The sequence below is a fragment of the Saccopteryx bilineata genome, chromosome 5, assembly GCF_036850765.1.
Source record: "Saccopteryx bilineata isolate mSacBil1 chromosome 5, mSacBil1_pri_phased_curated, whole genome shotgun sequence".
In the NCBI taxonomy this organism is placed as follows: Eukaryota; Metazoa; Chordata; class Mammalia; order Chiroptera; family Emballonuridae; genus Saccopteryx; species Saccopteryx bilineata.
The window spans coordinates 70434892-70459658 of record NC_089494.1 but is presented as its reverse complement, the minus strand read 5'-3'; the positions used below and the strand labels follow the sequence as shown (position 1 = coordinate 70459658).

At 35.1% G+C, this 24767-nt stretch overlaps 1 protein-coding gene across 2 annotated transcripts in view; it reads right to left on the bottom strand.

Annotated features, from left to right (window-relative positions):
• Positions 1–24767, bottom strand: part of LOC136337642 (sodium channel protein type 9 subunit alpha) — a 163070-nt gene that overhangs the window by 5791 nt on the left and 132512 nt on the right. For both annotated transcript variants that reach the window (XM_066279172.1, XM_066279171.1), the window contains 9 exons: positions 22845–22965; positions 15378–15532; positions 12209–12382; positions 9949–10071; positions 5042–5317; positions 4335–4388; positions 3339–3480; positions 963–1063; positions 83–353 (listed from right to left, as the gene is read on the bottom strand). In XM_066279172.1, coding sequence (XP_066135269.1) covers positions 83–353; positions 963–1063; positions 3339–3480; positions 4335–4388; positions 5042–5317; positions 9949–10071; positions 12209–12382; positions 15378–15532; positions 22845–22965 — 1417 coding nt within the window. The remainder of the gene's footprint in view (positions 1–82; positions 354–962; positions 1064–3338; positions 3481–4334; positions 4389–5041; positions 5318–9948; positions 10072–12208; positions 12383–15377; positions 15533–22844; positions 22966–24767) is intronic.

Here is a 24767-nt window from a genome sequence, read left to right as displayed (position 1 = left end):
TTAAAAAATTCAGAAACTTCTCTGACCATGTGTGAAATTTAGTTTTATTCAAAATTAAAATCTGATTACTAAATGGTCTTACCTACAATGGAGATAATCACAATCACGAAATCAAAAACGTTCCAGCCCACAGTGAAGTAGTAGTGTCTGAGGGAGAACAGTTTCAGCACGCATTCTCCAGTGAACAGGACAATAAAAACCACATTTATCCAATATAAGACGTCAGTCATCTTTGTACTTTGTTCCTCTTTTTCTACCATCATGGTTACCATGTTGAGGCAGATAAGAACCATTATGGAGATATCAAAAACTTGGTTTGTTACTAGGTCAAATACAAATCCTTGGATTTTGTTCTGCAAATACACAAGAAGAGTAGGGCATAGATGGTAAATTTTGCAGGTAGTGTCCACTGATCATTACATTAGTAAAAAAAAAAATTAAGTATCTGTCTTCAAAACTTGCATAAATTATTCCTGGTCATCGGTTTGTGCTAATTTCTACAACAAATATTATTAATGGGTGAAATCAAAGTCAGAAACAATAAAACTTTTTGTTGTCTTTCAATATATCAGACCAGTATTCAATTAGCCTTCTATACCAACACTGACTTTTAAGTTTATCCACCCTAGTATGTTGTATTCAAATATACATTTATTTTGATATTGTACAGGCCATTGTAGTAATAAGTTGTGTGGCTAATGTGAAAGTAAATGCACATATAATTATTTTTCATTTTTAAAGAAAAATAAAGAATAATATTAAGATCTGGTACAGTATTCAAAATATTAAGTTTTATAAGGACATATTCAAACTATTAGCAATTTGTTTTAATTTTTCAAAATTAATTAAAATATTAATGTTTAAGAAATATTTGTATATTAATGATCATTAAAATAATTTGAAAATTTACATGCTAAAAGTATATATATATGTATTATATATATACATATATACATATTTACCCCTGGCCGAGGTATTGGCTTTTGTGGTTTCTTAGACCCCAGTTTTTTCATTGCATTATAGTATTTCTTCTGTTCTTCTGTCATAAAGATGTCTTGACCTCCTAGGTAAAAAAGAAAGAAAGAAATCTAGTTAAAACCAGAATAATTTCCTAGATTTTACTTCAGATTATTAACCAAGTTTAAAAATATATTGATATAGAAATTAAATGCATTTTATTATGTGCAATGTAGCTATAAATAAAACCAGTCTTAAGTTATTACTTTTGTGTAGGCACATGACTGTCCATACTTAATGTGAAGTGCTTAATATAAAGTATGTGTATTACATATAAAAATTATTGACTCAACTTTATTTTGGTGAGGCAACTTGGGTTATGTTAAGCTTAGTGTTGGTATTTCATTTCTTCTGCTACTTGCATTACCAGGCATTTTATTGCTAAATAATGAACATATTAGGAAGGGTTATAAGAAATTAAAGTGGTGACTATGTTTTTTGATGATTTAGCTAATAGTTTGGACTCTTATGAAGTGTAGGGGACAAAAAGAGTAGTAAAAATAGCATTAGATTTATATTCATTTGTATTCATTTAAAAATGTAACAGTGTGCTGGTTACCAGCGGCAGGGGATGGGGGGAGGTATAGGAGGGGATGGGGGGATAAATGGTGATGGACAGAGTATTGACTTAGGGTGGTGAACACAAAATGCAATGTACAGATGTGTACCTGAAACCTGTATAACTTTGTTAAACTGTATCACCAAATAAATTCAACACAAGAAAAGGAGCCAGAATACAAAGGCTTTGTATTTCACTTATGCTGATTGCCCAGAATAGGCAGATCGTAGAGACAGAAAGCTAATAAGAAGCTGTAGAGAAAGAGGAGTGAGGAGTAACTGCTTAATGAATATGGGTTTTCATTTGGGGGGGATAAAAATTTTCTACAATTAGATTGTGGCAATGGTTATGAAACCTTGTGAATGTACTAAATGCCACTAAATTAAATGTTTTAAAATGATTAAAATAGTAAATTTTGTTATGTGTATGTTACCACAATATAAAAGGTTGTATGAAAACAATACTACATTCTATTAATAGAGAAAAAACATATAATAAAAGGATGCAACACATACTGAAGTACTTTCTAATTGAATATACAATCTTTAAGATTTAACAGAAAAAAAGAAATATTAACATCTATATACAGTTTTTGATCCTTTCGCACTGCAAAAGCCTAAATTCCACAAAGAGGGCCCAGAAGACTTACCTATTCATTAAGGTCATCTAATTTCTTAAAAGTACCTCAAATTATTACAGTTTCATGCATGTTCTACATTGATCTGTGATATCAGCTTTTTGGTTATGGCATAGATTAGTATATATAATCCGTATCATTAGAATTTGTTTGGGGGATTCTGTTCTGACATCTTTACCGGTAGGGTCCTGGAGTTAAAGATGATCTGGTTTGGTTTCTCTTTAGTTTTCCTGGATTAGATAATATTCAGCTTCTAGTTATATTGTATTTCTAAAAATTTATCAAATGCCTAAAGATGACCAGACACCCCTTTCTGTCATAGAGTTTTTTAAATTCACCTTTCCTCTAATTGATAAGAGGTCTTTATGTAATTTTGGTCTGATCTACTGATGGTAGGCATGAGAGAGAGTCTTCGCGCCAATGTCAGGAGAAGCCCAGATTGTTTATTGCTTACTGATGGGGGCTGGCATGTCAATAACTTAACAAAAGAAGCTAGGAAAACAATGAAGAGAGAATTCTGAATTAGAGGTAAAAGTCAAAGTACAGAGTTTATCTTCCCTTGATGATATATATCCTGGTTGTCAGTATAATGAAGGGTGGCATAAAACCAAGGGAGATTAGATAATGCTCCAAGAGTCAAAAGAGGAATCTCAGGGGAGTGCCTCATTAGCAATATTAAACAAATATTAATTTCTATTACATGTGTCATTTCTTTTGCTATAATATAAACTCCTTGAGCTCAGGAACCATATCTTATTTTGTTCTTCTCTAAGACATACCATATGAAATAGTGGCTCAGAAAAGAATGAAATAACTATTAGTGAAATGTGTTTTTGAGTAAATAATTAGTACATTAATTTATCTTAATTATTCAATCTTCTACAGGGAATACTGAAAAAATCTGAATAGTTGCCATATTGCTTAAAAATAGTTATGACTTAGATTGTTTTCTATGCAGAGATAAATGAGATTAAACACATCTGTAATGAAATGCTGGCCAATTATTTAAAAAATAAATGAAGTTCTAATGAAGTTAATTACTAATTGATATAAAATTAAATTTCACATATTTCTGGGAATATAATTGTTTCTATTTTTCAGTGCAACCAAAGAAACTTAAAACACTTATCTTTTTTTTCTGTTGGTTGAAGTTATCTATGATGACACCAATGAACAAGTTCAAAGTGAAGAATGATCCAAAGATGATAAAGATGACAAAATAAATATACATGTAGAGGCTGTGTTCATATATGGGTTGCTCGTCTACCTATAAAATTAATAAAAGTTAGCAATATGTTGACAATAACATTCATCATTTTCTTTTTCACATGGTTTCACAGTCATCCAAACAGTGCTATTCTAGGTGAACTTGGCTTGTCAGAAGCCATAATATTATTGAGGCTCAACATAATCATTCTTAAAATTTTTTCCATATAAATTTTTTCAATTAATCAATAAATATTTATTATATGCTTGCTATATACAAGAACATATCCATATATAGTAATTGTTCTCAGATTGGTAGGAGAATTTAGAAATAAAATAGCCTAAATATATTTTTTACTTCCAGAAAAAACTATAGAAGAGATGATACCATTTTATATAATTTTTTTTCACTTGATTACAGAAATGTCTTCACTGAATTTAACTTTCTTAGTGTGGAACTTATCTTACATAAACATTTTCATGGCACTTTAACATATAAAAATAAAAACTATGAGTAAAATGTTACTTCATTTGATAAACTTATATTTACTGAGAACTTACTACTTCCAGGCTGTCCTAAGTGCTCTACTTGCATTTTCCTGTTGGACCCTCAGAACAATCCCGTGAGGTCGGCATTGAACACTATTTTTCTGTATACAGTCAAGAAACAGGCTCAGAGATGTAAAGTAATCTGCTCAAGTTCAGTTGGATAGCTTGTACGATATGATAGAGCCAGAATTTGAGTCAAGGTCTGTCTCCAAATGCTACACACCTAATCTCTAGGCTACTATTAGATGTGTTTCAGTGTGTGTGTATACACAAAGGACTCATGAAGCTACTGTTTGAAAATAGCCAAACTAAACTAAAGAGCTTTTTAAAATTGTAGATTTCAGTTTTATGTTGACCAATACTTACATCAACAGAATCAACAGCTGCATACATAATATCCATCCATCCCTTAAATGTTGCCTGTAAATATAACATGTATAGAATCTGAATGGGAAACTCATACTCTAATGCAGCCACATGAATTCAAGCCATATAGTGTTACATTTATTAAGTAATATCAACTCATTAAGTTTTACTGTATTTCAAAATACCGATTTACTATAAAGGTGCTATGTCAAGGAAAAAAGGTCACATTCTAAAATCACATTCTAAATCTTAGTCCTAGTTAGTTATTTCCAGGTGGTTACAATTCCTGAAAATTTTGCACGTGAACATTTATTTTTTACTAAGGTAGAGGAGAATTTTATGAAAAAGGCTGGAAACAATCTCCATTCTTTAATGATTAGCTGCGCTAATGTAAAACTCAAAGATTTCCATGTACGGTAAAAGTGGCAGTCCAAAAAAAAAATTACTATTGACTTTTGGAGCAATAATTAGATGGAACAGTATTGAAGGGTCAAATGACAGCAACAAGTCAACTACAGAGAAATAACTCTTGAGTCCAACAGAACTTATGATTTCTTAGTCATTTTGATAGGCAAATGTTCTAATCAACACCAAGGCTCTCTTTAAAGTCACAAAGTACTTTATTTCTAGTTAATAGAATATTTAAAATAATGACTTTGGTCAGCATCCTCTCAAATGTTAAAACATTTATTAAAGGGGTCACTTACGACTTGAAGCAAAGACAGGTAACCAAATCCAACATTATCAAAGTTGACCTTCAGGTTTTTCCATCGCGCACTATCATTCCTCAGTGCAGCACACTCAGAACGATTATGAACTTGCTCAAAAGGAAACCGTGACTCATTTGTGGTGTTAATACACTCATAGAACTTGCCCGCAAACAAATTTACTCCCATAATGCTAAATATTAGCCAGAATATAAGACACACAAGTAGCACATTCATGATGGAAGGAATCGCACCTATGAGTGCATTCACGACCACCTAGTGTTCAAAGAAAGAAAAGAATGATTAGGATTTGTAAACATGTTACATAGGCAACATTAATGAAACATAATGCAGAATTAAATAAGTTAGAAAAGCCACCCTTAAATGTCTAATATGATAAATCAAGCAATCAACCAATCAACATACGGTAACCGAATGACTACTATATGCTCAGCAGTATGCCAAGCAAGACAAAACAAGACAGGAGCCTTGCGATCAGCTTATGTGCAAAAATACATGATGGACACACAATGAAACTATAAGCAACAATATAAAACAAAATAACTAGGATGCTATGAAAGCTTAAATAAATGAAAATAATCAACCAAAACTTGATACATGTAAGATGAAGTAAAATCTGCATACTCTAGAAAAAAAGAAATTTATAAATATAAATCATAAAAAAATAAATAAAATGTACATTAAAGGTTCATAGTCCTAGCATTAACAGTGCTAGTATATATAAACTTAAATTATAAACTACTAGTATATATAAATTTAAATTAAGACTAAAAATATTTAATGGTATATACCCCTTAGATTTAACTGATTCTGCTAGTTGTGTGATATGTAAATTCAGTTAAGACCTTGGAAGCTCTATTTCCTCATCTGCAAAAGAGAGCAGCAATCTTTTAAAATGTATTATTCTAAGTAAAAAAATATTTTATATAGATCCATGGCTAAGTATAGATAGTGCTGCACTCAGTTAAAACAAAAATGAAGTATAGTTTATCTTGAAAACGTTATTTCTATTTTTAAGCATTCCATTACTATTGATTACCAGCGCCTCTTGCCACTCCAATTTTCCTGCACGGTAACTATTGTAGCATTTATCACTCTCCAGATTTTCTTAGTTACCACATCCTTCAAAACCTACTTGTTTTCTGACACTTGTTCTAGTCCAAATTGGGTATAAATGTGTAAAAAATTAATTTGCTAACAAACTAATTTGTTAATCATTGTGCTCCCACTTTTATTTTGTATTGTTTATATTTTTGGCAATACATCAAGGAAGCTTATAAGATTTTCAAATGCTGGAAACATTAAGGGTCTCTGATTATCTTTGAGATTGTCTGGAGTAGGAGTTGGCAAACATTTTTTTAATTATTTTTAGGCTTTGAGGGTTATATGATCTCTGTTGTAATTATTCAATTCTGCCATTGTAGCAAAAGTACACATAAATGGGCATGGCTGAAATCCAATAAAAATTCCTTTACAAGCATGGGTTTTGGCATGCTGACCCCTGATTCAGAACAATAGTTATTACTCTGGGGTCAGTGGACCTGTGGAGGTTCCATGTAGGCATGAAATATTATTAAACACATTATAGGTATGCTTTCTTTTCTTTCTCTCTCTCTCTCTCTCTCTTTTTATTCAATGAGAGGAGGGAAGGCAGAGAGATAGACTTCTGCATGTGCCCTGACTGGGATCCACCAGGAAAGCCCACTAAGGGGCGATGCTCTGCATATCTGGGGCATTGCTCCATTGCTCAGCAACTGAGCTCTTCTTAGCTCCTTAGGCAGAGGCCATGGAGCTATCTCAGCGCACAGGGCCAAGTTACTCCAATCGAGCCATGGCTGCGGGGGATGGGGGGAGAAACGAGAAGGGGAGGGGTGGAGAACCAGATGGGTACTTCTCCTGTGTGCCCTGACCAGGAATCAGACCCGGGACATCCACATGCCAGGCTGATGTTCCACCACTGAGCCAACTGGCCAGGGCCAGGTATGCTTACTCTATGGAGAGATAATTCATACTTTTATGAGATTTTTGCAGTGTACATGATACTAAAAGAGTTAGGAAGAAGAGGATTAGAGAATAAAGGTTAAAGGGGCCAACCCTTCTTAATAAGCCTATTATTTTATCCTCATTTCTTGCTACCCTCTCCACAGAGCTTATCAGCTAGGCACACTGATCCTTTTCAATGTTGCTTAAATATGCTTTACACACTCAACTCTGTACTTCTCTACTATGTAACATCTCTGCCTAAAATGCCAACCTTCCAGTGCTTTGTGGCCCATGCTCTCAGTCGTGGCTTCAGTGTCACCCCCTTGTGAGCCCTTCCCAGATGCCCTCAGGCAGCTACACCCACCTCTATGTTCCCATGGCACTGTATGCTTACTGTCATATAGAAAATGGCACAATAACTACTGTTCCCGTCTGCTTCTCCATGACCATTGTCCCTGCTGAGTCTTGGGAGACTGGGGTCTATTCACCATTGTACTCTTTTATAGCACAACAGTTGACCCATAATTTGTGTTATATGTTTGCTGAAAGAATGTGAGCAATGATAGGTCTCTTGGGGAGACAGGTACATATTACTCTGGTGAAAGACCATTGACTTGTGACAGTCACTAAGCTCAAGGGTCTCAAGAGTCAAAGAAAGCTAACTACAAAATGCCTCAAATCATTATTGATTTTTCAAAATAACACAGTGTGAAGAACATCTACTTGCATGGTTAATAAATGTAACTAGACATGTTTTCCCTTCCAACTATATTAAGCTATTCACCTGTATTATATAGATAAAGAACAAAGCAAATGGTAAAATAATGGGCTGGCTTAACCGCTGAGGAAAATAATTTTGTAGGAGAAAGTATATTTTTTGTTCATAAAATGGAGTATAATATCAGCCTGAGTTCAGAGATCAGGCTTTTTTTTTTTTTCCAGAGAGAGAGACGGGGGGGGGGGGGGGGAGAGAAACAGACAGGGAGAGAGATGAGAAGCATCAACTCATAGTTGTGGCACCTTAGTTGTTTATTGATTGCTTTCTCATATGTGCCTTGACCAGGGGGCTCCAGCAGAGCGAGTGACCCTTTGCTCAAGCCAGCGACCTTGGGCTTCAAGCCAGTCACCTTTGAGCTCAAACCAGTGACCATGGGGTCATTTCTGTGATCCCGTGCTCAAGCTGGTGACTGTGGGGTTTTGGACCTGGGTCCGCAGCCTCCCCAGCTGACGCTCTATCCACTGTGCCACTGCCTGGTCAGGCCAGAGATTAGTCTTAAATGTGGATAGACTGTAATATTCTACTAATGCTAAAAAAAAAAAGGAGGTTATGTCAATGAATTCCACTGGCATCTTTCTATATAAAATGTAACTTGTAATTTAAAAATTCTTATATGATAAAAAGTACTTGGATTTTATTTATGAAATTTTTCTTATATAATCAAGACGTATCATATACATGGATCCATCATACACTGCGTTCATTAAGCAGTAGAGGGGACAGTCATAACTGAGTTAGCAGGAATAATACTGAAGATCCTCTACTAAAAGATCTAATATACATCTGAGGCTTCAGATTTCTGAGCCCTATCCAAGAGTTTATGATTCAGTAAGTCTGGGGAGGGGCCTCAGAATTTGTGTTTCTAATCAGTTCTCAGATTGTGCTGATAGCTGCTCACTAGAGAACACTTAGGGAAGCAGTGAGCTAGACTAATCTGCTTGTTAAATTGTTGAGGTGATGGGTAGAGAGGAAGCCAGATAAATAAGTAAAACACAATACCATAAGGATTATGTGTACCTGAACATAGAGAAAGGTTGCTTAATTATGCTTACTGGTGGAGAGACAAGGAGATTTTAATTGAAGCTTAAAGAATGGTAGGTGTTTATCTGCTACACTGATAAGTGAGGGGTGAGATGGGACAGGGAGAAGCATTCCTGGCGAGGGGAACAGAGGCATAAGAAAACGGGTATAAATCTGGAAAAGAAGAATCCTGAGGAGAGCAGCAATAGATAGCGACATAGATTAATTACAGAAAACAAAGTCTTTGTCCTCCATGCAGTTTAGGAAGAACTTGGTTTAATACAGCCCTGAAAACTGCATTTCTGGTAGTCATCATTTATCTCATTTATCTTTACCAAATGAACCTCTTTTCTGGAACTATGCTGCCAAGTGAAAACTATGGAAACTCTCAGAGCTTCAGTTTTCTCAGATATAGTTTGGAGATAATACCACTTTTATTGAAACATTTATTGTAAGGATGAAATTAAAAGCAATAACTGATGCTACTTCCCTTCCTTTTTTTCCTTATGCCCCACGCCAAGGGTAGTTCCTTGAAAAATATTTTTTGAGCCCTCAGCAGTAGAGTCATAGACTGGATTTTGAGGACATAAATTTGGGCCAGGTGAGGAAACTTATAAGAAGCAATCTAATCAATACAACCACAACTAAGTGGAACAATTAACAAGTTGATGCTTATTTGAATCTTTCTCTCTCTCTCAAAAAAATACATATATATGTATTTTTATATATATAAAACTTGAGAACCTGTATAGGCAAGTCCTTGATGGCATATATATGAGATATGTTTTCAGGACTAACAGTGTCCCCTATGAATTTCCTAGCATAGGGAGGATTTTCATTTAAGACGAAAAAATTACTTACTTGTATCATCACCTAACAATGTTTGATTAATATTTGTTAAACAATATGCAATGAAACACTATGTGTATATGTACATGAATACACCTTTATATACATAAACAGTTAACATATATGTATATGTGTTTGCATAAATATAAACAGTTCATAATTTCTACATATCCATTTTTAAATATTTTGTACTCCATTTAAACAATAAGAATATTATAAAAAATACATTATGTTAGGAAGGTTAGTATTTTCTTACCCTCATTCCTTCAAATCTAGATAAAGCTCTTAGAGGTCTTAGAGCTCTAAGTGTCCGAAGGGATTTAATGGGGCCCATGTCTGAGTAGCCAAGAGTGTTTGCAACCAAAGTAATCAGAGAAACCTACAAAAAATAAAATTTTCATTAATTACTTGAATAAAATAATAAAGCATGAAAAGGAAAAGTTGATTTCAAATTCACTAAGAGCAGCTCAACAAGAACAATATGATTTTATATATCAAGTTCTCTAGTTATTGCCTAAATATACCTATTTCCATATACATTTATATACTTTTTCAAAATAAATAATATTTTAAACTAAAGCTAAATACTTCCCTAAGTTCTGCATATTACCTAGCCTTAAATATTAAGAGTCACAATATTTTCAAATATTAAATAGTCATATCTCTTACTTAATTTAAAATAAACTCAATTCTAGTTGTAAACTTTTATTTCCTAAGCTGCGTGATGAAAATAACTCTGATTATAATAATATTTTGAAGACCCACCATATTTATAGGTTAAGAAAAAAAAACTTTCTTTTTTATTTTGGTTAGCTGTTTTTTAAAACTATTATATTACAAAAGCATCCACTTTATCATTTATTTTATAGGCAGTAACTAGGTAACATATACACAAAAGATGAATCTAAAAACAAACAATATGAAATCATTAATATAAGGTATCAAAAAACAGATTTCTTTTTTCATACAAGAAGCCCAAGAGAACATATGAGGTATAATGTATTCCTTGGGAAAAAATTTTTTGTACATCACTTATAAAAATAAAAAATGTTATTGCTGTTAATATTTTACATATTAAGCTGTTGAAAAGGAAAGAGTTTACTGAGCTTTACAGAAAGTTGAGAAACAGAATTTTTGAGTCAATATGATTAGTTTGGCTTAACTTTGCAGTCAAATTTTTGCTGTTTATAGTCATGTTTACTTGTAATTTTGATATCTATGAATAATACTCTATTAATTTACCTTTTCTGCAAAGTTTGGTAATGCAAACTCTTAGTAAAATCTTAGAGCACTTGTTGGTGCTATATAAATATTTATGTTGTCCTCTAATTCCAGACTTTGGATGGAAAAAAAAATCTCCAAAAAACTATGACTAGTTATAGGATGCTCCTTCCCTAACCACAAAGATTAAATTTTGGAAACTGTAGGATAATTAATAAAAGATTGAAGAACATAGTTCCTTCTGAGAAAAATAAGATTAGGAGATTGAGCTCATAAATTAATTTAAGAAAACTTTAAAAAATATATTAATATCATATATAATAATTACATGATACAATTTAATGATATTATATTATATATTATTTGTATTTTATATTATATATAATCAAGTTATAGCATTAAAATATAAAATGAAATAGAGTACACAAAATAAGAATGAATTGACAATACTGGGTGTTGTATCATTAATTTTTATTTGAAGTTTCAACTTACAGGCTGTTTCAGGATCTGTTTCCTGGCTATTTCAAGAAGATGATTAAAAAATATTTTGCTTTGTTAAAAATAATACAAAAACTGAAGCATTCTTATGTACTTCCTATCATCCAAATAATCAGTTTCTCTGAATTTATTAATTGAAATTGTTATTGCCAATGTCTCTGCTCCACTGCCACTCTAGAGACATATGGTAAAGTGGATGTTTAAATGGCATAAGAACTGTGAGTAATTTTTGTTTTCTTTGTCATATGACTGAGATAAATATTTTGAAATTCCAGACCTTCTCTTCTCCCTAACACAGAGCTACATATTTGCTTTAATACCACCATTTTCACTTAACTTTCAGCTTACATATCAGACAATTTGATGCATCCATCACCTTATTTTCTAACTTTATATTGTGAACAAATCAATATATTATGTTTAATCTGTGTTTCTGCCCTTTTCCATTCCCACCTCCCACCTTCCAGTTTTTCTATTTGTTTATATTCCCAAAAACAATATCCACATCATGTATGTATACTTAAAAATCATGTCTTCTTTGATTTCAGAAAACACACCCCAGAATAAATTATACATGTTATAAAGGTACTTTAAAGAGTTTACATTTGTTGAAAGGTTTCTCTTTTAATATTCCTCAGAGATAGTTTTCTACTGTCTGTATTAATATTTCTAAAAACATAAACTTATAGCCTGGAAGTACAAAAAGCTAACCAAACAAAATATACATTAGTGAAGGCTATGTAGAACACTTAATTATAAGAAGCATTCCTCTTTTAAGTTTCACTCAAGGTACATACATCAACAATTAAGAAATCCAGCCAACACCAGGCATTGGTGAAATACGTTTTATAACCATATGCTACCCATTTTAGAAGCATTTCAAGAATGAAGATGTAAGTGAATATCTTGTCTGCATAATCCAGGATAATCCTAATGGTCTTTCTCTTTTCAATATATATATCTTCAAAAGCCTGTGGAAATAATATTCAAATTTTGATTCATTTACAACTGAAAGCTTATGATTCATAACAAATGCAGGAAATGAAATTTTGATTAAAAAAACCCACTGAACTTTTGTGGGCCAACTCACTTCTGGTTTATAGCTATTGTATAACACCCAGTTCTAGACTTCCTACCAGCCTCTAGTCACAGAGGTCATGAGAAAGAGGGCACAAAAATATGAAAGTGTTTAAAACCCTCTAAAAGAGCTATCTGGCACTTGTAGGGATTTCCACTTCATCTAACTTCCCCTTTATTCCTCTTCAAATTGGATAAGATATCATAATTTAAGACATGATTCCAGGGTGGGCCACTCTAATACACCTTTCTCACCCTGTGTTCTCCGTGACACCAGGATTTGAAGACTTTCCTTCAGGTCTTACCTGAACAATATTCATCATGTTGGAGAAATTAAAAGCAAAAGGGCCAGTGATCCTTAGTGGTTAACATTTATACTATTTGTCCACAGCCATGGCCTGTGCCATTCTTATTCTTCTTATTCCAAATTCTTCTATCAATACCTTAAAAATGATCCTTTGCACTTTTGCAAACTGTTGGTATGAATATTGAAGAAAACAAAGAGGTTGGGACAGAAAGAATGGGCAGATTTACTAAGAGGTTAAAAAAAGGTTCCAGCAGCTGGCAGGAGATCTGAAAGTCATGGAATTAAAGTACAAGGGGAGTCTTTCAGTCTTCAGGTTTTTTCCTCCCTCCGTTCTCCAAGTTGTAGAAGAATCAGGCCAGCTACCCAGACAGAAACTGTGGCAGGAGATAAGGGAGGACTTGATCACAAGGAAGAGGAGTGCAGAGCAGGACCAGTAGATGCCAATAGCCAAATACACTGCCCGAGTGCACCCTGCTCTGATAAGACCCAGAGCCGGAAACAGAGTTCAGCCTTCAGGCTCCTCCCTTCTAAGACTAATTTTGTGGATGTGGGAGCAAGGAGACAAAGAGGTCATGACATGAGTTCTATCTGATTTGGGGCATAGGCTTTACTATTACTCATTTCAGTTACCACTTATTCATCTATCAGGCATGTACTCCCTGACTAGGAGCCACAACATAGCAAAAATATATAGTGGCTTTGATTTTAGATATTACTTAAGTTATGGCTCTGTCATTTACTAGCTTGGAGACATTAAGCAACTTTTAAAACTCTATAGCTGGTTTCCTCATGGGTAAAATAAGCAAAATATCGTAATATCATTCTTTGACAATTAAAGGAGAAGAGCTATATAAAGATCTTGAAATATAATAAATATGTACTGAATTAGAGCTATTTCTTTTTATTTATTTTATAAACAGGTGTTTTAAAAAATCCATCTCCATTGGCAAATTCCCTAAGTACAAACAGCAGCTTCCTGAAATAGTTTTCCCTTCTTTTCCTTCTCTGATTCATTTGAATTTCAGTTTTGAGTGCCTCTTCTTAAAAATGTTTATCTTCCTTTTTAGACATTTTGAGCAAGGCATTAGTCTCAGCTTTTCTTTAATTTTTTGTAATCTCTTTTTCTGAGTCTCAGTCATATACAATTCAGAATGAGATAAACTTCCTTAGTTATTAGGAATTCAAGATAATGTCAATACTATTTCTACTTGCACTCCACCAGAAAAGTGAAGTAGCATCTTCTTATTTATCTGTTTTTGAGAGAGGAGAATTGTTAGGATAGGCAATCTACGGTATACCCTGAATGTCCCCACATGTTCTTGTTGGGTATGCCAAGAATGCAAAGCCCTGACTACTCTATATCCAGGCCATTTCTCAGGGTTGTTTTTGCAGCAAGCAACGTTGAGAGATGAGACAGTGTCACCCTCTGGGACAAAGAGCAAGGTTGCTTACTGCTTGGTATAAGAAGTTGGGTTCCCTAAACTTAGTGCTCTTCAGCAGCGATGGTAACCCACTGTGTGAACCATGCACATTTAGTTCCATGCTTTGGGCCCATGGGATCTGGGGACAAAGGGAAACTACACAAACACATTGAAGTAGGATCTGCTTTCTATGCCATGAGTAATAGTCTTTTGTCTCTGACTCAAAAATCTCATATCTTTCATCAGCATCCATGAAAGAGTAACAGGATATAACTTATTGTAAAGAGAATAAAATCAAATTCCAGATCCATCAAGACTGTCTTATGAGGCAATTTATAAAGTTCTTGCAAATTCTGTTTTAGTATAGTGGAATTTCCAGTGGCATCTCTAGCTGGAACTGGGCTTCTAATGGCTCACCTCTGTTAGTGTCAGCAGGAAAGAAAAACAAATTAAGAAAATTATCAGGGAGCTTGTAACTCCCAGATTCCTTTCAACTCTCACAGAAGGTGGTTGGTGAGAAACTTGTCCCGTTTTCACTCTAAAACTTTATTTTCCCTTATAATAACATCCAAAATGCTTTATAAGCTGACACGACCTCTTTGGTATAGCATCTCTGGCCACTACTTTCCTCTCTGTATTTGCTCTTCCTTCCAAAACACTTCCTTCAGTTTGGCAACTTTTAAATTCCGGCATATCTGATGCTATTTTATGCTTCCTTCCAGTTGTACGATGCTCCCCTCAGACCACCTTGCTCTGCTGAAAAATTACCATTGATCGTTCTAGATCTTGCAAAAACATCATACTTTTCTAAAATCCCAAGCAGACAATGGTTCTTGCTACTGGTTTTATCAAGTATGTTCTTCACTTCTAAACACACCCTGGTTCGTTAATGACTTGTGTTTCTCCCTTCCCTAATGGCTCTCTGAGTTCCCTATCTTACCTGGATCTTATCCACCTTTGCATTCAGAGCAGTAAGAATAATATCTGGCATGCAGTAGTGCTCAGTAAATATTTATTAAGCTGAACCAAAATTTTATCCTTGGTATTAATCATAGGGATTAACTGTTAAGTAAAACAACTTGACAAGATATGTTTATCTTCCAATTCATTTATTAAAAGTCCTGACAATCAACATATTGCTTTAAGTGTCAGATCACTTACCAGAGCACCACTGCTGAGCAGGATCATGAGAACAATAAAGCTTTCAAACCAACTGTGTTCAACTATACTGTAGCATGTTTTCCTGATGTTCCACCAGATTTTTCCTTTCCCTGAGTCTGTGTTAACTTGGCAGCATGGGAATCTCCGGACGCAACCTGGCAAGAAAGACATGCATGTAAAATCTTGATATTCGGAATTAATAAAATGTTTAAAATACATTATTTAATGCAAAGATTTCCCTATGCTGGTCCCTCATCTAAATACTTTCTAACAGACCTGCAGCTTCAAATAGAATCAACTTGAGTGCTTCCGTCTTTCATCTCCTAGCTCTCTCTGCTATTTTCTTAGTATGTGTCAGTTATTTCTAACTTAAAGTATATTCTTGTCTTCTTTACTACCCTATTTCTCACCAATCTCTTCTACAGTGTTTAAACAGCTTTTGTTGTTGTTGTTGTTATAGCAATCCTAATACAACCCTAATTCACAATCTTTTTTTTTTACTTTTATTAATTTTAATGGGGTGACATTGATAAATCAGGGTACATATGTTTAGAGAAAACATCTCTAGTTTATTTTGACATTTGATTATGCTGCATTTCCATCACCCAAAGTCCAACTGTCTTCTGTCACCTTCTAGCTGGTTTTCTTTGTGCCCCTCCCCTCCCCCAACCCCCTCCCTCTCCTCCCCCCCACCCCAAAACCCCCACACTCTTGCCCATGTCTCTGAGTCTCATTTTTATGTCCCACCTATGTATGGAATCATATAGTTCTTAGTTTTTTCTGATTTACAATCTAGATAAACAATGAACACTAAATTTGATGAAAGATACAGTTTCCTTAATGTAGATCTTGTCTGCAATCTGGTGCAGCTTCAACTCCTCCATAAAACAAACAAACAAACAAATGAACAAAACCAATCTTTGAGAAAGTCCTAAAATTATGTTTAAAAAATAGATCTTGATTAGAAGATGCTGATGAATTGTTTCAAGTACTCTAAGTTGAAAACAAATCTGAACCACAATGAGATTTCACCTCACACCAGTCAGAATGGTGCTCATCAACAAAACAACACAGAGTAAGTGCTGGCAAGGATGTGGAGAAAAGGGAACCCTCCTGCACTGCTGGTGGGAATGCAGACTGGTGCAGCCACTGTGGAAAACAGTATGGAGATTCCTCAAAAAATCAAAAATCGAACTGCCTTTTGACCCAGCTATCCCACTTTTAGGAATATACCCCAAGAACACCATAGAACGGCTCCAAAAGGAGAAATGCACCCCCATGTTTGTGGCAGCATTGTTCACAATAGTGAAGATCTGGAAACAGCCCGAGTTTCCATCAGAGGATGAGTGGATTAAAAAGCTTTGGTACATATATACTATGGAATACTACTCAGCCATAAGAAATGATGACATCAGATCATTTACAATAATATGGATGGACCTTGATAACATTATACGGAGTGAAATAAGTAAATCAGAAAAAACTAAGAACTATATGAATTCATACATAGATGGGACATAAAAATGAAACTCAGAGACATGGACAAGAATGTGATGGAAATGGGAGTGGGGGGGATGGGGTGAGGAAGGAGAGAGGGGGTGGGGGAAGGGAGGGGCACAAAGAAAACCAGATAGAAGGTGACAGAAGACAATTTGACTTTGGGTGAGGGGTATACAGCATAATCAAATGTCAAAATAATCTGGAGATGTTTTCTCTCAACCTATGTACCCTGATTTATCAATGTCACTGCATTAAATTTAATTTAAAAAATGGAAAAAAAAAGAAAACAAATCTGACACTAAAATCTTAACTTAAAATGATTTAGTTTTATTCATTCATTTCTCCAATAAACATTTAATGAATATCTTCTATATATTTAGCTCTGTATATATCATAGTTTCCTTTCCTTGGGGAATTTATTTTTGGTTTTGGTTAGGCAAACAGATATAGAAGTAAATGACTGTAATTTATTAAGCAACTACAATGACAGATACACAGGGGTATTTTGGTAGCATGGAAGAAGTCCACCTACCATGGCTTGTTGAGAAGATGTCTAAAGAGGCTTCCTAGAAGAGGCAGAGCCTGAATTGAATCAAAGTACTAGCCAAAAGTGGTTTTCATGGAACTCCAGGCCAAGGGGCAGCAAAATGTGTTGTGTATAGAAAGTATAAGCAGTTCAGAATTGTGATGAAAGCAAAGTATACACGGAGGCACAGGGGAGGTTAGAGGAATTGATCAGGTTACAGAAAGCATTTCCCCTGCCTTAAGGAGTTGGGTCTATATCCTGTAAACATTAAAGAGTCAGTGCAGGGTTGTAAGCAGAGTAATTAGGCAGATTACAATTTAAGTGGATGTCGCCAACAGTTGTGTGGAGGGTAAGTTGAAAGAGGAGAAAAAAGAGGGGTAAAGGTAAGGAAAGACCCAGAAAACCATTTAGAATTCTGGTTCAGGGCACTAAGAATAATAACAGATTCAAGACACGTTTAGCAGGTATAATCAGTAGGATTTGGTGACTAATTGGATATGGATGTGAGAGAAAAGGAAGAGCCCAGGATGATGACGGGAGCAGGAGCCACTTGGCAGGTAATGAGTCTAAGATGCTAATGAAACCTCTAAGTATGGATATTCTGTAGATATTTGGAGGTGTGAATTTGAATCTCAGAGAAAAAGTCTGAGCTAGAAAAGAATATGTAAGAACAGTAGCATGTTTGTATCATCTAAGATCTGGACAGTTTCTGAGGTCAGACAGAAATATTACTTAGGGTAAGGAGAGAAAAGAATCAAGTCTGGAACATTCTAGAACAGCAATATTAAGGGGCAGAATTCAGTGGTATCAGGGAGCCAGCTCACACCAGCTCTTAATAACACATTATTAAAGTGGCAGGATATTTTGCTAGCACATTTGTTAAATACAGCCATTATCAAAAATTCTATTGTATAAATTTAAAATGATAACTTGTTTTAAAAAAGGTAATAAATATTAAAAACATATTAGTTTACAATAATTTTACTATTATCTATGTTTCTGAGAATACTTTTGTATTTTATCTCAATGGCGGAAATTCATTATACTCTTGGGTTATTGTGCATCTCATCCCAACCCCACGTGTACTGAAGTTGTAGTAGTTTGGGATCATCCATGGTGGGAACGTTCACACTACAAAAGTCATCAAATGCTATAGATCAGCGCTTATTAATTTTCTAGAAGAGATTTAAAGTGATGAAGGAAATGCTAATAAATCAGATAAAACAGTAAAAGTATGTCATGTTTGTAACCATTACATTGAATAAGACAAAAAATTGAGAAAATATTTTTTCATTATTCAAATTCTATTATCTGATTCAGCAAAGATTTGCTCCACCATTGGTGAATGCGTCATATAGCTTCTTTGTTTCACTTTCACCATGCTGGTTAACATCACTGAAAACACCAGCCAACTTCCAGGTTAAAACTATGCTTGTTCATCAACTGCAGTCATTGATTCTCAATCAATACAAAATTTTGGCAAAATTCAACAAAATCATTCTGTGAGAATCAATGAGCTGTATAGAATGTGTAACAAAGAATATTGTTCACATTATTATTATAAACTGAGCAATACATAGCCTTTATATCAGTAAAATTTATAATAAACAGGTGTACATATGCATACTATTTTCTTTTCTTGGAAAGCTGGTGGTTAAAAATTTACTTGCATCCCCCCGGGACAGGTGAAAGGAGAGCAAGGCTGGAAGGAGAAGTCAGAGACGTGGGGTGCAGAGATGCAGTGAAGGCTGCGGTGAAAGAGAAGTCAGGGAACAAAAAGCTTCACGAAGAAACATTGAACAGAGTTATGACCCAAAGAGGCTCAGAGAGAAAGTGATTGAAAAATTTAACATTTAAATTAAAAATAATAAAGAAAAGGAGCTATGCATTCGAATTAGAAAAGTTAGTAAACATTTGATCTGAGAAGAAGCTTCATTGAAGCTTCATACATATCGCCTTCAGGATGTGCCGCCCCTCAGAGAGCTTCTCCTGTTTTGAGGTGGGAGCACTTGACTGCTTGTCTGGCTTTCATGCAAAGGCCTAGATTTCCAATTGAGCTGGTTAGCACCATTGTCACACATTCTCTTTCAAAAGAACTATTAATTAAATGTAAACATAACAAAGACACCGCAAACATTTTAATAGGCCCCTGAGGGTAAATCATATATATTTTGGGTGGTTTCATTAATTTGCTCTCATGATCCATTACATAAAGTTTATACTGGGTTTCATCATGTTAAACCAATGATTTCAAATAATAAGGAAACCAATGACCTCTTCCAGGACGGATTACCCATTAATAAAATATAGTAGCATGATCAGTATAATTAATGTAAACAATTCACTAGGGAAATTAATCATTGTTTCACCACCTCTTAAAAATTTCTTTAAAATTTATAAATCCTCTAAAACAAGTGTTCTTTCCACATTTTATTTCCAATAAAAGGCACAAAGGAGTTGGTTTCTGTGTTATTCAAGTTAGATTAGTTATTGTCATTTCAAAGGAAGTTGATGAATACAGAACATTTTGGAGAAATTGAGTTGTCTCCTACCTAATTAACAGAAATACATTATTTTAAGGACAAAATCGACTGACCAGGCAGTAGTGCAGTGGACAGAGCATCAGCTTGGGATGCTGAGGACCCAGGTTCAAAACCCCAAAGTCACCGGCTTGAGTGTGGCCTTATAGACATGATTCCATAGTCACTGGCTTGAGGCCAAGGTTGCTGGTTGAGCAATGGCTCCCCGGCTCAGCTGGAGCACCCAATCAAGGCACTTTTGAGAAAGCAATCAATGAACAACTAAGGGACCGCAACTATGAGTTGATGATTCCCATCTCTCTCCCTTCCAATCTGTTTGTCTCTCTCTCCCTCCCTCTCTCTCTCTCTCTCTCTCTCTCTCTCTCTCTCTCACACACACACACACACACACACACACAAAACAAAAACAGCTAAGGTGTAGCATCAATGCCGTCATAGCTTCCATGTAGAATTGTTTAAAAAATACTGTAGGCCCTGGCCGGTTGGCTCAGTGGTAGGGCGTCGGCCTGGTATGCAAGAGTCCTGGGTTTGATTCCTGGCCAGGGCACACAGGAGAAGCACCCATCTGCTTCTCCACCCCTCCCCCTCTCCTTTCTCTCTGTCTCTCTCTTCCCCTCCTGCAGGCAAGGCTCCATTGAAGCAAAGTTGGCCCAGGCACTGAGGATGGCTCCATGGCTTCTGCCTCAGGTACTAGAATGCCTCTGGTCACAACAGAGCTACACCGCAGATGGGCAGAGCATCGCCCCCTGGTGGGCGTGCCAGGTGGATCCCAGTGGGGTGCATGCAGGAGTCTGTCTGATTGCCTCCCTGTTTCCAACTTCAGAAAAATACAAAAAAAAAATAGTGTAAAAACAAAAAGGAAAGGACAGGTACTGTGCTAATTAAATTGTGTTATCTCGGCCCTGGCTGGTTGGCTCAGCGGTAGAGCGTCGGCCTGGCGTGCGGGGGACCCAGGTTCGATTTCCGGCCAGGGCACATAGGAGAAGTGCCCATTTGCTTCTCCACCCCCCCTCCTTCCTCTCTGTCTCTCTCTTCCCCTCCCGCAGCCAAGGCTTCATTGGAGCAAAGATGGCCCGGGCACTGGGGATGGCTCCTTGGCCTCTGCCCCAGGCACTAGAGTGGCTCTGGTCGTGCAGAGCGACGCCCCAGAGGGGCAGAGCATCGCCCCTGGTGGGCAGAGCATCGCCCCTGGTGGGCGTCCCGGGTGGATCCCGGTGGGGCGCATGCGGGAGTCTGTCTGTTTCCAGCTTCAGAAAAATACAAAAAATACAATAACAAAAAAAAAAATTAAATTGTGTTATCTCACATAATCTCTTTAACAACCCTATGATATGGATGTGGTTGTTTTACCCAATTTACAGATAAGGTATCTGAAGTATAAAATTTTAAATTGTGTTCTTGTTTTCACAGGGAGTTAGCTGTATTTTACATAGAACTCGGTTTATCAGGCTTCACATCCTGTGTTTGATATTACTGAATTATACTGCAACCCTACTCTAGGTTTGTGTTTTTACTTAGATGACACAAGCATTGCTTAGAAAATACTGCATACTTTTCTAGGTCTAGTTCAAATTTACTACTTTTTTAGAGAATAAAGTCTCTAAAAAAATCCAGGAGTAGTAAGAAAAAGGCAGAAAAGGAAAAGGAATGAAAGAAGATAGTGTTAGAAAAGAATATATGGAGGCCAAAGGTAGAGGGCTTTACATGCCAAATTAAGGACTTCAGGTTTTATCTTATGAACCAATGGCTCTTAAATTTTAGTGTGCATCAGATTATGCTGTAGGACTTGGACATTATCCTCGGAGTTTCTGTTCAACTTGTGGTTTTTGTGATCAACTTCTGGTTAGAAAGAGATCAGGACTGACTCAAAGTCCGTAGCTTGAGAAGCAGAATCAATCATGATGTCACTAAATGAGATGAAGATCAAAGGAACTAGAATGTTATGTGTGAGAATCCAGTAAAGTTTGTTTTAAACTTATTAAACTTCTGATGTTTAAAGGCTGCAGATAATGGGGAATTGTAGGCAGATCAGAATTCAAGAGTGAGGATAGGAGTAAAGGTAATGATATAAAAGTCAACAACACAGAAATGGCTGTTCAAGCTCTAGACATGGATGAAACCCTTAGGAATAGAGGTTAAGAAGATAACAAAGCATCAAAATGTGGGGGTCATCATTATTTAAGGAATGTATATAAAACCAGTCACTAAAAAAATGAGGGAAGAAACTCAGAACTCTCAGAGCTGTGAAAGAAGAACACAGGTACAGCGTGGCCTCTGAAACAAATGGTGGAAGAATGTTGATATGGACCGTGGTTAACAGCATCAAATGCTTTACTGATAGCACATAACTTAAACTTTTGATGAAAAGAACAATAGTGACACTTAGCCCATTAAATTGTACTCTAGTGTTCCTGTGGAGCTAGGAACATGAATTAAGGACTTAAAATGAAATGTATGAACATCCTACAGTTAGTAGAGTGGTTTAGTAGTATAGCACACTGCTATTGTAAATTATTGTTAGTAGGGTATCAGAAGGATGCGAGGGAGAGGGAAGGGGGAGGGGGAGGGGCACAAAGAGAACTAGATAGAGGGTGACAGGACAATCTGACTTTGGGTGATGGGTATGCAACATAATTGAACTTTAAGATAACCTGGACATATTATCTTTGAATATATGTATCTTGATTTACTGATGTCACCCCATTAAAAATAAATACAATAAAAAAAATAAATAAAAAGAAAGCTCTAATGACTTGCCCTTGGTCATAGAGCCATGTCTGACTCAGAAAGGAAAGGAGTAGTCAACTTTTTACTAAACAATCCCTAGTAAATGTTAGCTTTAAGACAAAACCCAAAACACTAATAAGTGCTTATGAACCAAGGTCTTGATTTTTCTCTTACCATCTGTAAAACAGGCCTCTGGCTCATCAGAATTCATAGATGCAGCCTCCGCTTCTACTCCTTCTCCTGGGACAGGGTTATCAATGGTGCTGCACTCAGAGGAACTTGATCGGTTCAGTCTCTAAAGAGATATTCACCACCCACCAGATAGTTCATTTAGAGTTCATTCAAATCTTGCATTTAAGCCATATTTTATAATCAGAGTCATGCAAACTGTTTAAAAAAATATTAACAGTCTGATGGTCATAAAAAACAAACACACAGAGGTCAAGTAACCTTACAACGCATATATGCTTGCTCTATCTATACATCCTGTGAAAAATAAATTTTGTTATTTTTATTAGGCCAACAAATATTTACATATAATTAGCATAAGGTGATATTTTGAGGTAAACTACAGCATTTGTAAAGTATTGGCTGCATTTTTATTATGTTTTATGTTTAATGAAAAATTTTGTAACAATAATTATTATTTTAGGACAGCCAAGACCCTAATAGCAATAACATGCATGTGCCAAATTGTCATTGCCTCATAACTGGAAGGTCAGATCTGGCATTTGGCAGAAAATACTTGTTGAAACTTAAAATTAAAAAAAACCCCACAAATTAGTATAAAATGAAATCCAAACACATTTACTCATTACCTCATTTCAGAATATGTATCAGGATGAGATAGATAGAAGCCTCTCATTGAGACCAAAACAGGAAAATATTATATTATAATGAAAACACTAAAGATCATCATAATTAACTCAGCCAACAACACACATTTTATTATAAAATTTCAGAGTACAGTACTGAAATTTTATAGTATAATATAATAAAAAAGATCATAAAGTATTACTTATCATGTCAAGAGATAGTGGCTACTAAAGTGAACACCACATGCAAACTCTAAAACAGATTTAATGACATTAACATGGCAGACTAGTACACAAGAAGAATGAAGTCATTGTCATTATGATCATATAACTGATCATAACACAAGCAAGTAAGTTCTTTCCATCCAGAACTTTTTGATCAAACATGATGTTTATACACAAACACATACACAAAAACTTTTAGAAAAAAAATACGTACAATTATTGCAAAACTCTGTCAATTTTTCCGAATATTGTTTTATAAAGGGTAGAGCTGCACATTAGTGGAAGAGTTCATTTTTCATTCTCATTTGCTAAATAACATGTGAATATTGAAAACTGCTAGTTATTACGTCACATCTTATATTAAGATTACAACTTTATTTTTGTTTAAAATTGTTAAAAAATTCAAGTGCTAAAAATGAGGAAATACTCATTTCAGTTTAATTCTCCAATCTATTAATTTGTATTAATATTTTAGGCCTAATCTAAAATATTAATTTTTTAGAGACTGACTTTGAAGCTAACAGTATTCTTTATGGGTACTGCGTTCAATTCTCAGTGCTATTATTATTGCACAGTATTCACCATCAGTGAGAAGGGAATTAATAAAATATTGTTAAGTAATGAATGATGTAAGCAATGTTCTTTTTATAACAGGAGCAAAGAATTATGAATATTCTATTAAATTAATACTGCTAATCTATTTTAGCGTAGAGGCATTATTTCTACCAGACTAAAGAATTATAATAATATCAGTTATGAACACTAACAATATGAAATTTCACTTAAAAAGTAGGTTATTTATCCACTGAACCAACCAGCTAGGGCAAAAGCAGGTTATTTAAAACTGATTGAATTAATCTAAAATTACTTTAAAATAAAGGAACTAGAGATTAATTAGGACTGAATACTCTGTAAGACTCAAGGTTATAAAATATACATCTTTCCAGAAACAATGGGAAAACTTACAATTATTATGTCCTATTGTGCCAATTATCACACACAGAAAAATACACTTTTAAGTACTATATCTAAAACTACAATTATTTGGTGTCCTCAG